General features: G+C 44.0%; 1 protein-coding gene across 3 annotated transcripts in view; it reads right to left on the reverse strand.

Moving 5' to 3' along the window:
• Nucleotides 1-18,866, reverse strand: part of CLCN3 (chloride voltage-gated channel 3) — an 89,004-nt gene extending 70,138 nt beyond the window's left edge. For 2 of the 3 annotated variants that reach the window (XM_005892560.3, XM_070376043.1), the window contains exons 1-2: nt 18,647-18,866; nt 7,854-8,029 (exon numbers count right to left, since the gene is read on the reverse strand). In XM_005892560.3, the coding sequence (XP_005892622.1) occupies nt 7,854-8,013 (160 nt within the window). In that variant the 5' untranslated portion in view covers nt 8,014-8,029; nt 18,647-18,866. The other variant, XM_070376044.1, reaches the window with a different exon arrangement.
• Between the last annotated feature and the right edge of the window lie 261 nt (nt 18,867-19,127).

The raw sequence follows: 19,127 nt of genomic DNA on the forward strand, positions 1-19,127 counted from the left end.
AGTAAGCTGCACTATTCACATTTCATGTGTGATATAAAAAGGGACATAAGAAACTAAACTTTAAACTCATTACCATCATCAACACAAACTAATCATTGAGAGTTACTTTGCTGAACAGTGGCTGACTCTAGTTTTCAGTTTTCTTACTCCCAGTGAGGCCAGTACATTTAAGAATAACGTGCCGTTGTGCAGAGGAACGCATGTGTGTTTCATTTTCAACGAATCAAGAACCATATGGCTTTCTTTAATGAATACAACTCAGACAACAAAATCTTGGCCCTTTCTTCCTGCTACTTGTAATGAAAAATTTTGCATTCTCCACAGAATTTGAATTACAGACTAAAGTGACTCACTCAATATATTTAAACACATATCAAGTCTAATTTTTCAGCTTTTCACTAGTTTATAGACTTTTGATACTACCAATTAGTCATCATTATCATTATGGATAAGCTCTATTTTTTAATCACAGCATATTCTGTATCATTTAGGATTCACTCTGAGCAGATAAGGCTGATCTCATCTTTGAGATCCATGGGTCCATCTTTTTAAGCTATTTTCAAAACAAGAGCTAAGCAACATGTAAGTAACTCGATTATTCACTGGAGTCAGGGGACTCCACAGTGGTTTATCTCTGCAACCTAAATCCTAGTCCAGTGTCATATTCCAGTTTTAAATAGGGCTACATTTCTTTTTGATACTACCAGGAATGTTCCCAACATCTTACCTGAATGCTAAATTAAAAGGAAACTGGTCAAGTTGGGGGATAGAGCCTAAGGCACCCAAAGGGGAAGGAACACAGAAGAGAGAAGAACCACTATGAGTTACAGAGGAAAGCTCTACGGCAAAGCGACTGGCTGGGGTTCCACAGCTAATAACTGGCAGAGCCATGATGTAAGTGCAGGTCTGCAACTGGAGAGCCAATGAACATGAGGTTTCTATCCAACACAAGCCAAACACCAACAGTTCTCTCTAGTGATTGATGACTTTTGGTGTTCTAAAGAGAAATTAAGTCAAAGACTATTTAACACTCAACCGCGTGTCCCACTGTCCACTTCCATGCTCCAGACTCAGAGATGACCTCTGCCCTCAGAAACCTGTCCCGGCCCAGATGGGGAGGTCTCCCTGGGGCAGACCAGGACTTCCTCCAGACAGCCCTCCCCAGCTACTGTGAAGAGAACCACGTCCGCTCTGCTGAGAGAAGAGCTAGCACCAATCCTACCAGCTACATTCGCTGTCTCACAACATAATCCCTTTTCTCCCAACTGGGCCTTCATGCATTATCTCCCGTTCTAGAACACTCTTCACAATTCTAAACAGGTATCAAAATAATATCCTTTTGGAGACTTCCTGCAGCCCAGTGGCTAGGACTTCGCCTTCCAATGCAGGACGTGTGGGTTCGATCCTTGGTTGGGAAGCTAAGATCCCACATGACTCACGGCCGAAAAACAAAAACATAAAACAGAAGCAATGTTGTAATGAATTCAATAAAGACTGGAAAATAGTCCACGTCAAAAAGCTTCTAAAAATTAATAGTAATATGCTTTCTTCAAGATGTAACATTTAGAACCTGTAACCCCCGAAGTTTACACTGACACAGCTGTTGCCAACTGCTGTTCCACAACCTGCACGTTCAACCAGGCACTTCTGAGCACAGACTCTCGTGGAAAACAGATAGCCGCTCACCCCAGGTCGTTCCAGCTTTTCCCGCTGACAGAACCTTCATTTTGTGTGGCTGGTAATGTGCCTAACCGCAGGGAACAAATAAAGATTGTTCTAACCAGTCAGCAATCCTCCTAGTCAGTGATCAGTCTAGGTGTGGGCATGTAACTCAGTTCTGGCCAGTGACGGAAGAGGAAGTCTACTGATGGGGTTTTTGAGAAATATCCTTCCTGGTTAAAAAAAATAATAATAACAAAAGAAAATTCTTCTTTGTTCCCTTGTTCCTTCCTTCTGACTTGACACACTCTCCTGTGGAAAACTATAAATGAAGACATCACCAATCCTGGGAAGATGCAAAGAGCTGGTCCTCCTATGTCTTTCTACGACCCTCAGTTTCTAAAGCGCTTCATATAAAGGGCCAGGGAGCTACTTAAACACAGAAAAATGGGTATGTTCTCAAATTATGAATACATGTGTTTATCTGGTTTGTAACTTTGTAATTAAAATTAGGGTAAAAAAAATCCACCAACAAGGAAGAGAGCAAATGACCAATAACAGCAAAACACTGTTGTTGCTTTTCTAAATCAAACATTCAAGATACAAGGCAGCGAGAACCTGAACTGCCAACACTGTGAAAAGAAGTCAAACAGGTACTCCCGGACAGCCTCATCTATTTACCCTGAGCCATTTCCGGTTCACAGCAGCACCATGACGGTGCCCTCCAGCTGAGAGCTCTCACCCATCTCCTGGGGCCACAGAGACAAAAGCACTCGGGAGTGGACTCGAAGGGGCCAGCATCCTGGAGAAATGAGACACAACACTTCATACCAGGATACCTTTCTCTTCAGTTTAGTTCAGTTGCTCAGTCGTGTCCAACTCTTTGCGACCCCATGAATCACAGCACACCAGGCCTCCCTGTCCATCACCAACTGACCTTTCTCTTCAAACAGCTACAATTCCTAGACTTCAGGAGAGAGAGGCTGAGAAACCAAGCACAGAGCAGCGGTTTGGAGCCTGAAGCGGCGAGCAGAGCCGCCATCAGTCTCAGCCAGGCACACAGAGACCGAGAGCCTTCATGAACATGCCAGGCTTTCTCCTAGACCCTCAGGGGCTCTGCCCTAAAACTAAAGTGAGCCAAAAACAGACTAAACCTCAGGAAGCCTGAAACCAGGCTGCAAATTCTCTCCATCTTTGATGGGATCATTGCAATTGGCTCCCAGACCACCCATCTGCCAGACACTCTAAATACACTCTGGTGAAGATGTCACCTTCACCAGAGCACCTGTAAGTATTTGCATACAACATTCAGCATTCAATAAGAATTACAGAACCCATCTGCTGCTGCTGCTAAGTCGCTTCAGTCGTGTCCGACTCTATGCGACCCATAGACGGCAGCCCACCAGGCTCCACCGTCCCTGGGATTCTCCAGGCAAGAACACTGGAGTGGTTGCCATTTCCTTCTCCAATGCATGAAAGTGAAAAGTGAAAGTGAAGTCGCTCAGTCGTGTCCGACTCTTAGCGACCCCATGGACTGCAGCCCACCAGGCTCCTCCATCCATGGGATTTTCCAGGCAAGAGTACTGGAGTGGGGTGCCATTGCCTTCTCCAACCCATCTGCAGTCAAGGTCAAAAGACAGAAACCAAGAGGAAAAGAGCAAGAGATATAGACTCACAGGTGACCTCGACATGAGAAGACTCAGACATGAACTTTTAAACAAGTGATTAATACAGAGGTGAAAAAAAGCACACGCATACATAAAAACCACAGAGAATTTCTCCCAGAGTACAGAAGTCTATTTAAAAACAATCAAGTGGGAATTCTATGGCTGATAAATAACTGAAATTCAAAACCTGACAAAAAATAATGAGACAGCGCTACACACCTGTGACAAAAGCCAGCCTCCAGAGCACGGACACAGCATCAAACACCAACAAGAACGGGCGCAGCAGGAGCTCTCAGTCACGGAGAGTGGGAGAGCAAACAGGTGTAGCCACTTTTGGCTGCTGCTTATAAAACCACACACAATACTTGATCCAGCTATCTATCACGTTCCTTGCTATTTACCCCAATGAAGTGAAACATCCAAATTAAAAAAAGAAAATATAGAAGAAAGCATAAGAGACACAAGTGAAAAGATGTAACAAATGTGATTGGCGTCTTAAAACGAAAGCAAAGGGGGAATACTAGAAACAATACTTGAGGGCACCAGGTCAGAATTATCCAAAAATGAAATTAAAAAAAAAAAAACAGGTGACAATTCAGGAAGTGCTAAACCCCAGCCAGGATAAACAATAAGAAAACTACACTTAGGCACACTATGACTAAGCTTAAGTTTCAGAAAAACCAAAGACAAAGTAAAAGGCATAAAAGAAGCCAGAGTGGGGGGAAAATACAACTGACAACTGACTTTTCAACAGAAGGCAAATGCCATGAGAATTGTATCTTCGAAGTGTTCAAAAAAGATCAATGTAAATCTGGAATACAGGTGCAAAAATATCCTTCAGAAATAAAGATGAAACAAAGGCTTGTACAAAAACTAAGTGAACTTACTGCTGCTGCTGCTAAGTCACTTCAGTCGTGTCCGACTCTGTGCGACCCCATAGATGGCAGCCCACCAGGCTCCCCCATCCCTGGGATTCTCCAGGCAAGAACACTGGAGTGGGTGAACTTACTGCTAGCAGATTGCAATTAAAAGAAATACTAATGAGAGTTCTTCAGGCAGAAAAATAATTATCCCAGATAAAAACACGAAAATGCAGGACAGAATCAAGAGCACTAGAAAAAGTAAAGTTGCGAAACCTAAACAGGTATCAACATAATACAACAACAATGTCTTGTGCAGTTTAAAATATATAAAGAATTAAAAGACAACAACAGCACAAAAAACAGGAGGGGAGAAAAGGGGCTAAAATATCCTAAGGCCCTTACATTCCCCGTAAACTGGTAAAAGCACTCATTTATGCCACCCCAACCATGAAAACTGGAAGGGATCCACTAACTTCAAGCTCCACCCTAATTCTCCCACTGTTTTGACTCTGTCAAATGACTTCTATGACCCTTCAGCTGTCATGAATGAAATGAAGGCATATAACCAAGCCTGATGACTCATTTTACTTGTGATTAATTCACTCATTCAATAAATAAGTACCAACGATATGTCCAAAGGGCTTCCCTGGTGGCTCGGTGGCAAAGAATCTGCCTGCCAATGCAGGAGATGTGGGTTCGATCCCTGGGTCAGGAAGATTCCCTGGAGAAAGGCATAGCAATCCACTCCAGTATTCTTGCCTGGGAAATCCCATGGACAGAGGAGCCTGGAAGGTTATAGGCCATGGAGTCACAAAGAGTCAGACACGACTTTGCGACTGAATAACAACAACAAATATGTCAAGAAAGAAAAGTACTAATTTATAGTAGAACTAATAAGAATACATGTTTTAATCTCTAGAGTAACCCATCAAACAAAATATAAGGGAATGCATAACTAACAGTATTGGAGGGAAGAGAAAGGAAGCAAGGTGGGAAAAAAAAAGCCAACTGTGACAAATAGAACAGAAATGGAAAGACAGTAGACTTGAACCTAAATATATCAGTGGTTACATTAAATGTAAACGGACCACATTTACATAAAACCAATGCGAGAAACGAAACTCATATATATGCTGGGTTTCGGTACGTCCATGCGTGCTCAGTCCCTTCAATTGTGTCCAACTCTTTGCGACCCCAAGGATGTAGGCCGCCAGGCCCCTCTGTCCATGGGGATTCTCCAGGCAAGAATACTGGAGTGGGTAGCCATGCCCGCCTCCAGGGGATCTTCCCAACCCAGGGATCAAACTCATGTCCCCTGCATTGGCAGATCTTTACCACTAGCACCACCTGGGTTGTGGTACAAAGACAGCCAAATATTCAACGTAACAGAGGAAAAAGTCCAGAAACAGACCTACAGAAATACATCCACTTGATAGATGAGAAACAGGTCACTCCAATGCACTGGAAAATGGAAGATTTTCCAATATATGGGCCGAATAGTTATTCATATAGGAAAAAATGAATCTGAACACTTATATCACATATAAAAGCTAACTGCAGTTAGATTATAAAACTAAATGCAAGAGACACACAAAAAATAAAACTTGTAGGAGACAAGGAGAGAATACCTTCTTGACCTTGAGGTATGTATGGGAAGCTATCTTAACACAGAACAGGAAAAGTATAAAGAATAAAGGAAAACATTAACTGGGTTTCATTAAAATTGACAGTATCTTCATCAAAAGATTCTATTAAGAGCAAGAGAAGACATCTGCAATACATAAATCTAACAAAGGACTCAATCAGAATGCATAAAGACCTCTTAGGCAAAATGACTGAACAGGCACTTCAAAAGACGCTATCTAAAAAGCCAAACAACACACAAAAGGCATTTAAACTCATAAGCCATTAGGCAACTGTAAATCAAACCCAAAATTTGAGACTACTGCACCCACATCAAAAGAGCCAAAATTTTTAAACCGACATCAAGTATTAGTGAAGACGTGACGCAAGCAGAGCTCACACACTGCTGACACAATGTCCAGACTGTGACCGCCTTTCACAGGATCTGACATTCACACACCTGTCATCCAAGAGACCATCCTGAGGGATAAATCCCACACAACTGCGTACATGATATGCACTAAAATACATGGACCTGAAAATTCTCAGCACCATGATTGTTAATAGCCAAAATCTAAGAAAAATTAATTTAAAAAACCTAAATGTGTTTCACAACATATGACGGATAGAACAGATAAACTGAAGTGTATTTACAAATGGCATACTACATGGCAATGAAAATAAATTAACTACTGCTATATTCAACAACATACATGAATCAAAACACAAGTAAATGGCACCAGACTCAAAAGAGTATATATAGTATAAATCCTTTTATATAAAGTTTAAATACCTGCAAATGTAATCTGTGGTGACAGAAATCAAAATAACAGTTACCTCTGAAATTGGAAGGGGGAATGCGGGCGGATTGCTGGGAAACTGGTCACGTTTTATTTCTTAATTGAGGTATATGAGTGTAACTACTTTGTAGAAATTCATTCATTTCCATGCTTGTGACATGGTGATTATTGTGCTGGCTAAATTTATGTATCAACGAGGCTGGGCAAAGAGATGCCCAGATAGCCAGTGTGTCTGCGAGGGCCTTTCCGGAAGAGATGAGCATTTGAACTGGCAGACTGAAAACTCTGCTCTTGCTGGAGCGGCCCTTGGACATCAGCACCATGGGGCCTGGGCCCTCAGGTACGGACTGGGCCTCAACTCACTGGCTCCCCTGGTTCCCAGGCCTTTGGATCTGGACTGGAACCACACCACCAACTCTCTTGAGCTCCCACTATGCAGCTGGCAGCTGGTGGGACTTCTCAGCCTCTGCCATCACATGAGCCAATCTTTCATAATAAATCTGTTTCTATATGTCTCTGTCTCTCTCTATATATAATATATACCCCATAAGTTTTGCTTTTCTGCTTCAACTACAGTTGTGTACCTCTCTGCAGTATATTATACTGAAATTTTTAAGTTTATCCATATATGAGATTTTCTTTTGGGCTTCCCTGGTGGCTCAGTGGTAAAGAATCCACCTGTACTGCACGCAACTCAGGTTTTATCCCCAGGTTGGGGAAGATCCCTTAGAGAAGAATATGGCAACCCATTCCAGTATTCTTGCCTGGGAAATTCCATGGACAGAGTAGCCTGGTGGGCTACAGTCCATGGAGCTGCAAAAGAGTTGGACAGAACTGAGTGACGAAACAACAAATGAAAAGCAGACACCAGTGGTAGCTGTACAACAGCGTGAATGGACTAAATTCCAATGAATTGTGCACTTTAAAATGGTTACATGAATCACTGCAATTAAAATAAAAAAAGGGACTTCCCCGGTGGTCCAATGGCTAAGACTCCACGCTCCCAATGCAGGGGGCTCAAGGTTCAACCCCTGGTCAGGGAACTGAATCCCATATGCCACAACCAAGAGTTCACATGCCACAGCTAAAGATTCCACATGCTGCAACTAAGACCCAGCACAGCCAAAGAAATAAGTAAAAATTAAAACAACAAAAAAGCCATCCCAAAACTTAACCTCAATAAAACAATGCCTAAAACAATTCATGATGACAAATATTAAGAGCTATAATGTCAAACTTACCCACTGCTGTGTCACCATCTAACAAATTGTCATCTTCAGAAGTCTGGAAGTCCATAATAACACCTGCCCCGTCTAAAAGCTCCTCATCACTACTCACACTGGTTATACTGTTGTAGCTGTTTCTACAGTAGCCTCTATGGAACAGCTGCTCAGACTCCATTTAGCTGTCTGGTTATCTGAAAAAAAAAAAGTGGGGGGGCGGAGAAATGGCTTTAACATTTTCCCAACATATAATAAAAACCATCTACTTTAACAATGTAAAGAAAACTTCTGATCTCATATTAAAAAAAAATACTAACTTCATTACTGTAACAATAGCTAACTCTATTGGGTTAAGTCTTTGGGGATCATTTAATAATTCTATTCTCACTAAGCAGTTGTAAAAAGGAATGAAGAACTTCTTCAGGTAATGGTATAAAGTAGTCTCTCAGATCCATTGTTTCAAAATACAAAGTACAGAGAAGTGTTTACAATATACTATAGTATACGAAAGGGCTTCCCTGGTGGCTCAGATGGCAAAGAATCCACCTGCAATGCAGGAGACCAGAGTTCAATCCCTGGGTCAGGAAGATGCCCTGGAGAAGGGAATGGCAACCCACTCCAGTATTCTTGCCTGGAAAATCCCATGGACAGAGGAGCCTGGCAGGCTACAGTCCATGGGGTTACAAGAGTTGGACACGACTTAGCAACTAAGTGACAACCACAGTATGTGTGGGGCTTCCACCCAAAGAAAGGGGGCTGTGGTAGAGGCTGACCTGCAGCACATAGCTGGCTGTGTGTGCACAGACCACCTCTGGAGAGAGTTCTAAGAAAATTGCCCACAGGAGAAAGGGACAGTGGCTGACACACCAGGTATGAACGGGAGACACTACGTACCTTTTGGATATCTCACCAGGTGCCAATACTAATGTTAAAGTAATGTCATTTAAACATCTGTAAAATTCCATTCTCCTTTCAACACTTTAAAATTTAAAGCTTCAAAGCCCATAGTCAAATATCAGCCATGAAAATACGGTAACAGGTCACTATTTGCATTTCTTTCCATAAGAAAATTAACAAGCAAGAACATGTTTTCAAGGCTCTTACTCCGTGCTTTAAGAACAATGTAACTCCTGAATAGCTTGGTGTTGTAAATCCATCTACCTACGTGCTCAACATCAAAACAAGTGAGCAAGATACCAGCAAGAGGTTCAAAAGGTTTAGGGGTGGGATTTGAAAGCTATAATCGCAGGAGCAGTTCATCCAGTAAGCCTGGTAAAACGAGATTTGTCAGCTCTGTCACGATGAGCACACACGAGTAAAGGCGAGTGGACTACGCATGGTCCGCTTTCAGTGCTGGAATCTAGCGCACAAGACTTGAAGGTCAAAACACTCTCCAGTCCTCAGGATATTTTCCTCTGGCCAGGTGGGGTGGGGTGGGGGAGAAGTAACCTCTAATTAAAAATTATGGGGTCGCAAAGAGTCAGACATGACTGGGCAACTGAACAACAACAACTTTTAAAAAGATGTATCAATTACCTAATTTAAAGAGAAGTTAAGAGAAGGTGGAGCTGGAGAGCTCTGGTCTGAACATCTTACGCAGTAAGTAGAACATAATACACAGATAACAGTGATCAGACTGTTGACTTAATCAAGCAGGTAAAAAGAGAGATGTATTCAGTGTTCAATAAACAAGGCCTTTCGACAACAGTGCTAATCTGGTCGTGGTAAAATAACCAAAAACTAGCACCTAAGTTACAAAGAAAATCTTAAATATTTACTGCTTTTCAACTTTACTGATGTTTCATGATTACCTCTACCAAAAATGGTCTATTATACAGAGATCTGTTAGAATATATTAATTAAAACAAGAGTTTTATTTCAAGGTAAATGTTAAAATAGTATGAATATAACTGTTCATACTAAGAACTTTGCAGTGTCCACAAAGGTGATAAAATTAAATATTGTGGCTCTTGAGTAAAGAACTAAAAGTTTTTTTTTAAAGAAAAAGCATTAACAATTCAAAAGTCATTTTCATTTTGATGTAGCAAAGCACGTCCACTAAGGGTTTGCAAAGAACACAGACACTATTCTTCACTTCTTTACGTGATGGTCACACTGGAAGCGCTTAATACTTGTGATAACACGCGTCAATGGACATTAATTTGCTAGAGGCTGTACAACACCAAGAAATCCCGCTCAAGTAAAACTGTGTCCTGAACCCTCCATTAGCAAGTTCCAACACAGCTCCTCCATTTTGTCCCTGGAAGTCTCTCAAAAACTGTTAGTGATAACTTGTAACTTAACCCTTTCGCAGTGTTTAAAAAACTTCATTTCATGAACACCTCTGATACATCTAAACTTCACAGCTTTCTTTGTAACAAGAGCAACCAACTCTGTTTCAAAGTTTGTAAAATCAGGTCTGTGTGGGTTCTTATTTCTATAAATTCAATAACTTTAAAAAACTATTCTTATTAACCCAGAAACCTGTAGAGCTGAACTGTCTGACCAGCAGCCACTAGCCCTGAAATATGGTTCTAAGGAGAAGTATCTACTGGATTCCTGTGATTTCATAAAAAAAGGAATGCCAAATATTTCATTAATAATTTTATATTGATTCCGTGATGAAACAAATGGGCTTTCCCTAGTGGCTCAGCAGTAAAGAATCTGCCCGCAATGCAGGAGACACAGGTTCCATCCCTAGGTCAGGCAGACCCCCTGGAGGAGGAAATGGCAACCCACTCCAGTATTGTTTTCTTTTTCCCTACTCCAATATTCTTGCCTGGGCAATCCCATGGACAGAGGAGCCTGGCAGGCCACAGTCCATGGGGTCGCAAAGAGTCATATAAGATTAAGCACACACGTGTCTGCTGAAATAATACTTTACATATAATGGGTTAAATAAAATATATCATTAAAATTAATCTCACCATTTTCTTTTTAATACGGTTACTAAGAAATTGAAAGTTATACATGTGGCTTGATTTGCAGCACAGGTGTTTTTATTGCACAACACCGCTATAAAATAGTCAAGAATCTATGAAAGCATAAAGTAAGTACACAGAAGGAATCTGGACACCAGTGTTTAACTGCTTCAGGTTCTAAACTCCATCCCTAGGCTTGATCACAAAAGGGTATTTAAACCGTAATACAGCAACTGAAATTCTGCATATAAAAAAATGATTACTACAGTCTTATTTTTCCTTTTAAACTGTTAAAAACATATTCAAAACCATTTCAAATCATTTTAACAGACACAGTGACTTGCGAGTATACTCCTATAGAGCTATGAAGAGTAGAGCTAATCCGAGAAAAGTCCCCAGGGAGAAAACTGGTTCGCTGCAGTGACTTCCTCAGTGATCTGTGCACCGTCACCCTGGCCCTTCGCATCTCTTCTCTACCCTGCAGCCAGCATGATCTTTTCCCAGGGCAGGCCTGATGCTCACCTCTCCCCATGCCATGCATTAAGGCCTTAATCACTTCTCACCACGTTTTGCCAGCAAAGTAATCAACACAGCAGACAAGCCTGTGCAGCCAGGCCTCTCCCGCCTCTCCCAGACATACACCCTCCTCTGGGCCCTACGAGGCTGCCCCGGTGCCTGCCCAGGCTCAGCTGCTCCCTGGGCGTGGAAAGGGCCCTCCCCTCTTCATGGAGGTGACAGTCCCATGTATCCTTCAGCTCTTACCTCAAGAACCCTCTAGTCAGTGAACAAACTCTCCAGCAGAGTTTATATGTCAGGCACCACCCTAAGCACATTACAAACTCATTTAGTATCTGTACTAACCACAACCACAGCCCCGAAGGCTCTACTGTCATCCCCATTTCACAGGTGAGGACACTGACACACGAAGAGCTGCAGTAACCACTGCAAAGTCGTGTGCTGTAACGAAAGCTGCCTCAGCACCCGTCCACCTGGGCTGGCTGCCCCAACCAGGCCCAGTGCACACGGTGAGTCCCCCGCCTCCCCTGACGGCACACGCCCCAGATGCAGTGTCACCCTGCTTCGTGGGATAACTGACGGCTGTCTGCCCCCCGGAAGGCGGCACAAGGCCTGGCCGCGCCCATTTCTGCACAGCACCATGTGCTTAAGAGGGCTTCACTTTTTTAAACTTTTTACTTGGAGACAATGGAGATGAGATGGCTGGGCAACATCACCAATGCAATGAACATGAACTTGGGCAAACTCTGGGAGATGGCGAGGGACAGGCAGGTCGGCCTGCTGTGGCCCATGGGTCGCAAGGAGTCGGACACGACTGGGCGACAGAACGGCAACGGTGATTTCGCACGCAGCTGCGGTAAGGAATTCAAAGAGCTCCTGCGTCGCCTCCCCTGAGCATCCCCAACGGTCACGCTGTGACACTGACACAGGGCCTTCCCTCACAAGGACCCTCCTGCTGCCTCTACAGCCACAGCACTCTCCTCCAGTCCCCCAGCACCGCCTCCTAACCCCTGGTGACCTACAGCCCGCTCTCTATTTCTGTAACTCTGCCGCGTCAACAGCACTGCACGAATGGAGTCGTGTGGTCCACGCCTTTGGGGACGGGTCCACTCGGCACCCGGCAGGGCTCTGCAGAGCCGTCCGGGGCTGGGGTCTGTCAGCAGTCCGCCCCTCTTTATGGCGGAGTCGTGCTCCGTGACACACACACCACGTATGTTTGTTTAGCCATTCACCTGTGGAAGAACATCTGGCTCTTTTCCAGGTTTGGGCTATCACAAACAAAGCCACAATAAATACCCATGTACAGATTTCTTTGTGAACTTAAAGTCTTCATTTCTCCGGGATAAAAGCCAAGGACTGCTATTACTGTGCCATATGTTAACTGCATGTCTGGCTCCTAAAGAAACCGTCAATTTAACATCCCTCCCTACGATGTCTGGGTGAGCCTGGTTTTCCACATCCAAGCCGGCACTCGGTGGTATATATGTTTCACCATTCTGACAGGTGTGTTTTGGTATCTCATGGTTCTTTTAACGTGGTTTCCCTAACAGCTAATGTTGAACATATTTTAAGTGCTTACTTGCTACCTGCATATCCTCCTCAGCGATATGACTCTTCATATCTTTTGCCAATTCTAACTGAATTGTTTTCCTTCTGAGTTTCATATTTTAGAATATGTATCTTAGATACTAGTCCTTTGTCAGATGTGTTGTTTGCAAATATTTTCTCCCACTCTGTAGCTTGGTCTTCTTCTTTCTAACAGGGTCTTGTTTGTTGTTTAGTTGCTAAGTTGTGTCTATTCTTTTGTTACCTCATGGACTGTAGCTCACCAGGCTCCTCTGTCCATGGATTTCCCAGGCAAGAATAGTGGAGTGGGTTGCCATTTCCTCCTCCAGGGGATCTTCCTGACCCAGGAATCGAACCTGTATCTCCTACATTGGCTGGTCTATTCTTTACCACTGAGCCATCAGGGAAGCCCTTTAACAGGGTCTATCATGAAGCCAAAGTTTGATGAAGTTCAATTTATCAATATTTCCCTGAAGGATTATGCTTTGGCATCAACTCTAGGAAATCTACTACCAAAGATTTCTCCCAAATTTTTTTCCTAAAATTTTTATAATTTTACATTTTATACTTAACTCTAGTCCAGAGGACAAGATGGTTGGATAGCACCACTGACTCAATGGACATGAGTTTGAGCAAGCTCCACGAGATGCTGAAGGATAGGGAAGCCTGGCATGCTGCAGTCCATGGGGCTGCAAAGAGTCGAACACAACGGAGTGACTGAACTACAACTGTAGTCCACGTTGAGTGAATTTCTGTATAAGCTGTAAGACACAGGCTGAAGCTTGTTTCTGGATGTGTGGATGTCCAGTTGCTCCAATGCCATTTGCCAAAAAAGTTATCTTCCTCCTACTGAATTGTTCTGGGGCCTCTGTTAAAAATTAGTTGGGCTTATTTGTGTGAATCTGTTTCAAAGATTTCAAAAAACTCTGGTCTGTTTCAGAGTTCTCTGTTCTGTTTTGTTGATCTGTGTTTCTACACCTACAGCAATAACACACAGTATTGACTACTGGAGCTCCTGACATTGGAGAGATTGATTTCTCACACCTGATTCTTACTTTCCGAAATTGTTTTTGTTATTCTAGTTCCTTTGCTTTCCCATATTTATTTTAGAATAGTCTATCTGTATCTACAGAATTTTCCTGGATCAGTTAACTATGGTGTGAATAACAAACTGATCTATCTGTACTTGGATGATGTATGAGAACTGAAATTCAACGAGACCTAAGCTGAACACAAACCCACTTGTCCTCCCCCTCTCACTATCTCAGTTTACAGCACCACCATTTACCTAGTAGGCAAAGTCAGTTTTCCGAGTTACTGATTAATGTATTTGACAAACTTTTTGCTGAGCGCCCAGCATGTGCTGGGGGGTCCTGAGTAAGAAGAGGTCCCTATTCCCAAGGTGGTGAAGGTGCAAGACACACATGTAACTGCACACGGTATGAGAGGCACACAGGAGAGGGGCACAGCAAGTCCACGCGATGCCAGGAACAAGCTGCTGCCTGGGAGAGTCTGCAAACACCAAAAGAGGACACAGTGCTGCAGGGTTAGGATGGGTTAGCTAGGCCGACCATGCGGCGACAAGCTGATGAGGGGGAAAAGCAACATAATACAAACTGCTCGGGCAGCTCAGTAAGAGGTGGGGACTAGAGAGTAGCTGGGGAGGCGCCCAGAAGCAGGAAGAGGCTCTTGGGTTCTGCTGAGGAACCAATTCACTCACTCATGTCAACACATGGTAAACCACAAAGTCTTTAAGAGAAGTCACCTGATCGGAAGCGAACTTTAACAAGCCAACCTCGGCGGCAGTGTGGAGGACAGACAAGAAGGGCAGGAGACTGAAGACCAGCTCTGGGGAGGGGTCCGGGGGCCCTTACTCCAGGAGACCCTTCACAACCTTGAGTATAACACAATGAGGGCATCACTGCACTGAGTCACAGTGACATGACAGCGCAGAAAGGGCTGTAAGGACCGCGGAGGAGGCCATGTAACCAACAACACGTGAGGAAGGGAGCAGGGAAATCTAGATTCCCGCTTGGTTTCTGACTTTATTAACTGATTCAAAAGAGCTGGAAGAAGCAAAGCGTCGTCTCCTGAAGCTTACAGGACTGAACACCAGAGCGTGCTTTCCAAACGTAGGATCAAGGCCAGACTAGAGAAGGGGGTGGTGACTCTGAGCACCAGTGTGGTCCCCAGACTGCACACACTGAGCAGTGCGGCCCAGAACGGGGGGCTGGGGAGCAGAACAAGGGAGACTGGACATGCGGCTCAGGGGCCCAGAGCTGAGGGAGGCACACTGAGTCTTCAGAATTCCAACAAGGCTCTGGGTTCTCATCAAGGGAACTGGGTAGGGCTGAGGACCACGGCTAAGCTTCCAAGGCATGTCTGTCAGCTGTCTGAGAACAGCAGGCACAATCAGAGAGGGGCAAAGGAAATTCCGGGTGTCCGCAACCAGAGAGATGAACGAGAGTCTCAGGATTGATGACAGCGGCGAGGGGGGATTCCTGAGTGATCTATCACTTGGCCCCAAGGAGCTTTCTGGAAGAAACATCGCAGGAGCTAAATGAGCAAGATACTAGTCCAAGATTAAAATGTGACCATGAATTTCAACAGAATCACTTATTCCTTTACTGAAGCAACTGTAAAAAAATAAAATATAATACAAATAAAATTTTTATTGATTGATGGCATAAATTACATTTCCTACTGTCCTCAGGGATATGACAACTTTTTCCTACAAATTTGTAAGTTTGTAAATGTAACAAAAGGGGACACACGTAGACACCAGAACTGTTTGAAGAGTTCAGAGAGAAGACCACATCCCACTGAAGCTGATGATGACAAGCATTCTTTGGAAGAGATACATGACCTGGATCTTAAAAATGGGGGGAGAGGGCATTCCCTGGCGGTCCAGAGGTTAGGACTCAGAGCTTCCAGTGCTGGTGGGGACCTGGGTTCAAACCCTGGGCGGTGAACTAATGTCTCACAAGCCACCATGACACAGCTGGATGAAAAAAAAAAGGTCGGACCTCCCTGGGGCAGAGATGAGAGAAGAGGTTAGTCAGGTGAAGCAAAAGCACTAGCATGAATCAAGCTATGGAGTCAAGAAGGTAACAAAGACATTTACGAAAGAGAGTTATGCACAGAACACAGGTCCAGCCCAAGGTTCATGGGCAAATAAGTTTGGGTAATAAAACACACCCCCTAGAAATGTCAAGGCTAAGAGCATGAGCAAGGTTCTTGAGAAAACAAAACTTATTAACAGTTTCTCAAATCTATTTTACAAAGGATCGGTTCCTCCATCCCTTACAACATCATGAAACGTAGATCACATCAAAACATCACCGGATTAAAGAATGTATCCTGATACAAATAGTCAGTACTTACAAGAAACGATGATAATTAAACTGATTTCTTCCCAATGTAACATTTGTTGATATTTTATCCTACTGTCCATTAAGATAGCTGCATGTCTAAATCACTGCACCTTTACTAAATGCATAACCTGCTAGAGGAAGTGGCTATCTATTCTGAAGAAAATTTCCTAGATTCAAAATATTTTTTAGATCCAGTAAAAAAGTTAAACGCCAGATGATTTAAAAGGAAAAACACACATACAAGTATAAAGCTCAGACTATCACAAGCAAAAAGGTAAACAACCCAACAATAAGATGCTGTGGAAGACGTACACTTTGAAAGCTAATTTTCATGACTTTATAAGACAGAAACTGTTCAACTACTTCCCATGAGGGCAAGAAATATGTTTACCTGACTTCATTCCAATCAAAGCTGCAGATCAAATCTCTCTATATTTCAGCAATGCAAATGGACAGTTTCCCCATGTAGATTCACCTTTCATTTTATTCTTAACTGAAGAACAATGATCTCTAAGAATCAAAATGTATCATAGCTACTATGTTTAAATACACATGTGAAAGTATAATTTTAAAAAAAACAACAGTTTATTGAGTCATGGAAGAAGAATTTTAAAAAAGGATACTCCAGAGCTTCTATGATTTTATATTACTTTTATATTGAAGAATGAATGGACCTATGATACCATCTCTCACCCTACCTTTTCTTCCAGAATTTTGTTGAGTCTTACTTGCCTTGAAGGGCAGCAAAGTACCAACTCCAAGGAGCTGACATGAGAACTCAGATAATATACAGAACCACTTCAGAAAGATTCTGAACCACAGAATTTGCTCAGTAAATGCTAACCCTTATCATATTTTAGGTCCCTGCTGAAAAGTTTGACTAGAAACTAAGCTGAAAGTTCCACAAAGCAGTGACAGTGGCCCAGCTTCCCAGGACACTGCTCTAGCAGCTGACCCACCACAGAGATCAAACCCGGCTTCCTGAGCAGTCTGAAAATTATTACCAACAGGTCACAACAGGAAATGGAAAGCCTATCACCAACATGAGCTGGAAAACTGCCAACTCACTAACACAAAACCATAATGCGAGCAAATCTTTCCCCTGAACTGGATCTATTCAAAGCTAGGACATTTGCATATGATTGAAAATATATGCTAAAACACAAGTTCCAACTAAAGATGTAGGTACTATACATTCATATTGACCTCTTAAAATAATTTCAGGTGTTTTTCAAATAAAGAATCAGTCTTTGAAGAGTGTGGGGGGTAAGGTGTGGGAGGAGATGCGATCTGTTCTGGGTTCTGCCAATAATAGGCTGTTCCTATCAACCAGAGGTCATAAACTGCAGGCTTAATCTGAGTAAATATCTGCACGGCACACACCTGGCTTTTAAGCCCTATTGTGTAACAAAAAAACAATCAGCACTGGCACCTTTTAAGGTGAAAATCAACCATCTATACAGGAGCATTTTAACTCCTGCATGTCCTCCCCTGCTACACAGCATTTTCTAGTGACTCACAAAGCAAGTAAAATAGACTGACATCAAATTATTTATGTAAAGACTCAACAATCCTTTGATTGTTGAATAAACCACATAAACCACAATGATGCTGCAGGAACTGAAATGCATGGCTCAAAAAGTTTATAGTTTGCAGAACTGAACTTCTGAATTATCAAAAAAAAAACAATAAAGTGTAGTCACTCATAAAAAAATTTATCTCATAAAAAAGAATTTTCTTCCAAAGGAAACACAAATTCCAGCCCCTAATATGCATAAGGTGTACTTAATTGTCTTCTATGAGCTCCAGTTTTAAAATGCTGTGCAAATAAACCACATTATATAGAAAGTCAATTTCTGTGTCTACGGTGGTTTCCAGTCCAAGTTTAAGATCAAAACACAAATGCTATGTATACACACAAACTATGGTTTGATATACACATAAATCTTTTAAAAAGTGACACTGAACAGTAAGTTTATATTTGGGCAAATTTCACCAAAGTGAAACCCACAATCTCTTCCTGGCAACTACGTCCACTCTGTTCAAAGGTCTTTTGGCAGTTCCTGAAGAAAGCAGGCGCAAGCTTAAAAGAACGGTCTCGGGCCTCACCTGCCGCTGGCGGGGTCAGCGTCCCGCAGGCCAACCCGTCCCAAGATCTGGATGGCGAGGCAAGCGACGCCGGCCCCGCCGGCTCCCGGCCCCCGCCCGCCACCGCCACTCACCTCGCCGCTCAGAGGCAGAGCAGCCCCGGGGCCGCGTCCTGCGCCGCCGGCGGGCTCCGCATTTGAGGGCGGCCGGAGCGCCCAGCCCCACAGCGACCGCGACCCACGGGCTCAGCCAGGCGGGAGCCGCATCAGGTTGGAGCCGCCGGCTCTGGAGCCCTGGACTCGACCCGCTGCTGCCCCGAATCAAACACGACCGCCTTAAAGCTCACCTCCCTCTGGAGGGACCACAGCTGCAGCCATGCTCCAACTCGGAGAGAAACTGGAGCGGCCGGCCGCCAGCACCCCTCCTCGGCACCCGGCCCAACTCCGGCCACAGGCTGACGGTACCGCAGGAAGCGCTGCGGTTCCGAATCGTCCAGTCCGACCCACCGACCCCGGGAAGCGGACAGGGCGGCTAGAGCAGGGCCGACAGGTGCGTCGGCGCCTGACGTCACCGCGTAGCCGTGAACGGCCGTTCAGCGCCCAGCCCGGTTGGAACCGCGTCGGTGCCCATTGGGCCGTGAGGGAGCAGGGGGCGGGACTTGTGGAAATAGTGGGCGGGGCTTGTGGAGGCAGGGGGCGGACTTTGTGGGAGCAGTGGGCGGGTCGTGAGGGAGTGGGAGAATCAGGTGGGAACAAGGGCGGACCTGTTGGGAACAGGGGGCTGGAGTGCAGCTGCAGGGGCGGGCCTTAGGGGTGGTGGGCGGGCCG

Source organism: Bos mutus, chromosome 8 (genome assembly GCF_027580195.1).
Source record: "Bos mutus isolate GX-2022 chromosome 8, NWIPB_WYAK_1.1, whole genome shotgun sequence".
NCBI classification, from domain to species: domain Eukaryota; kingdom Metazoa; phylum Chordata; class Mammalia; order Artiodactyla; family Bovidae; genus Bos; species Bos mutus.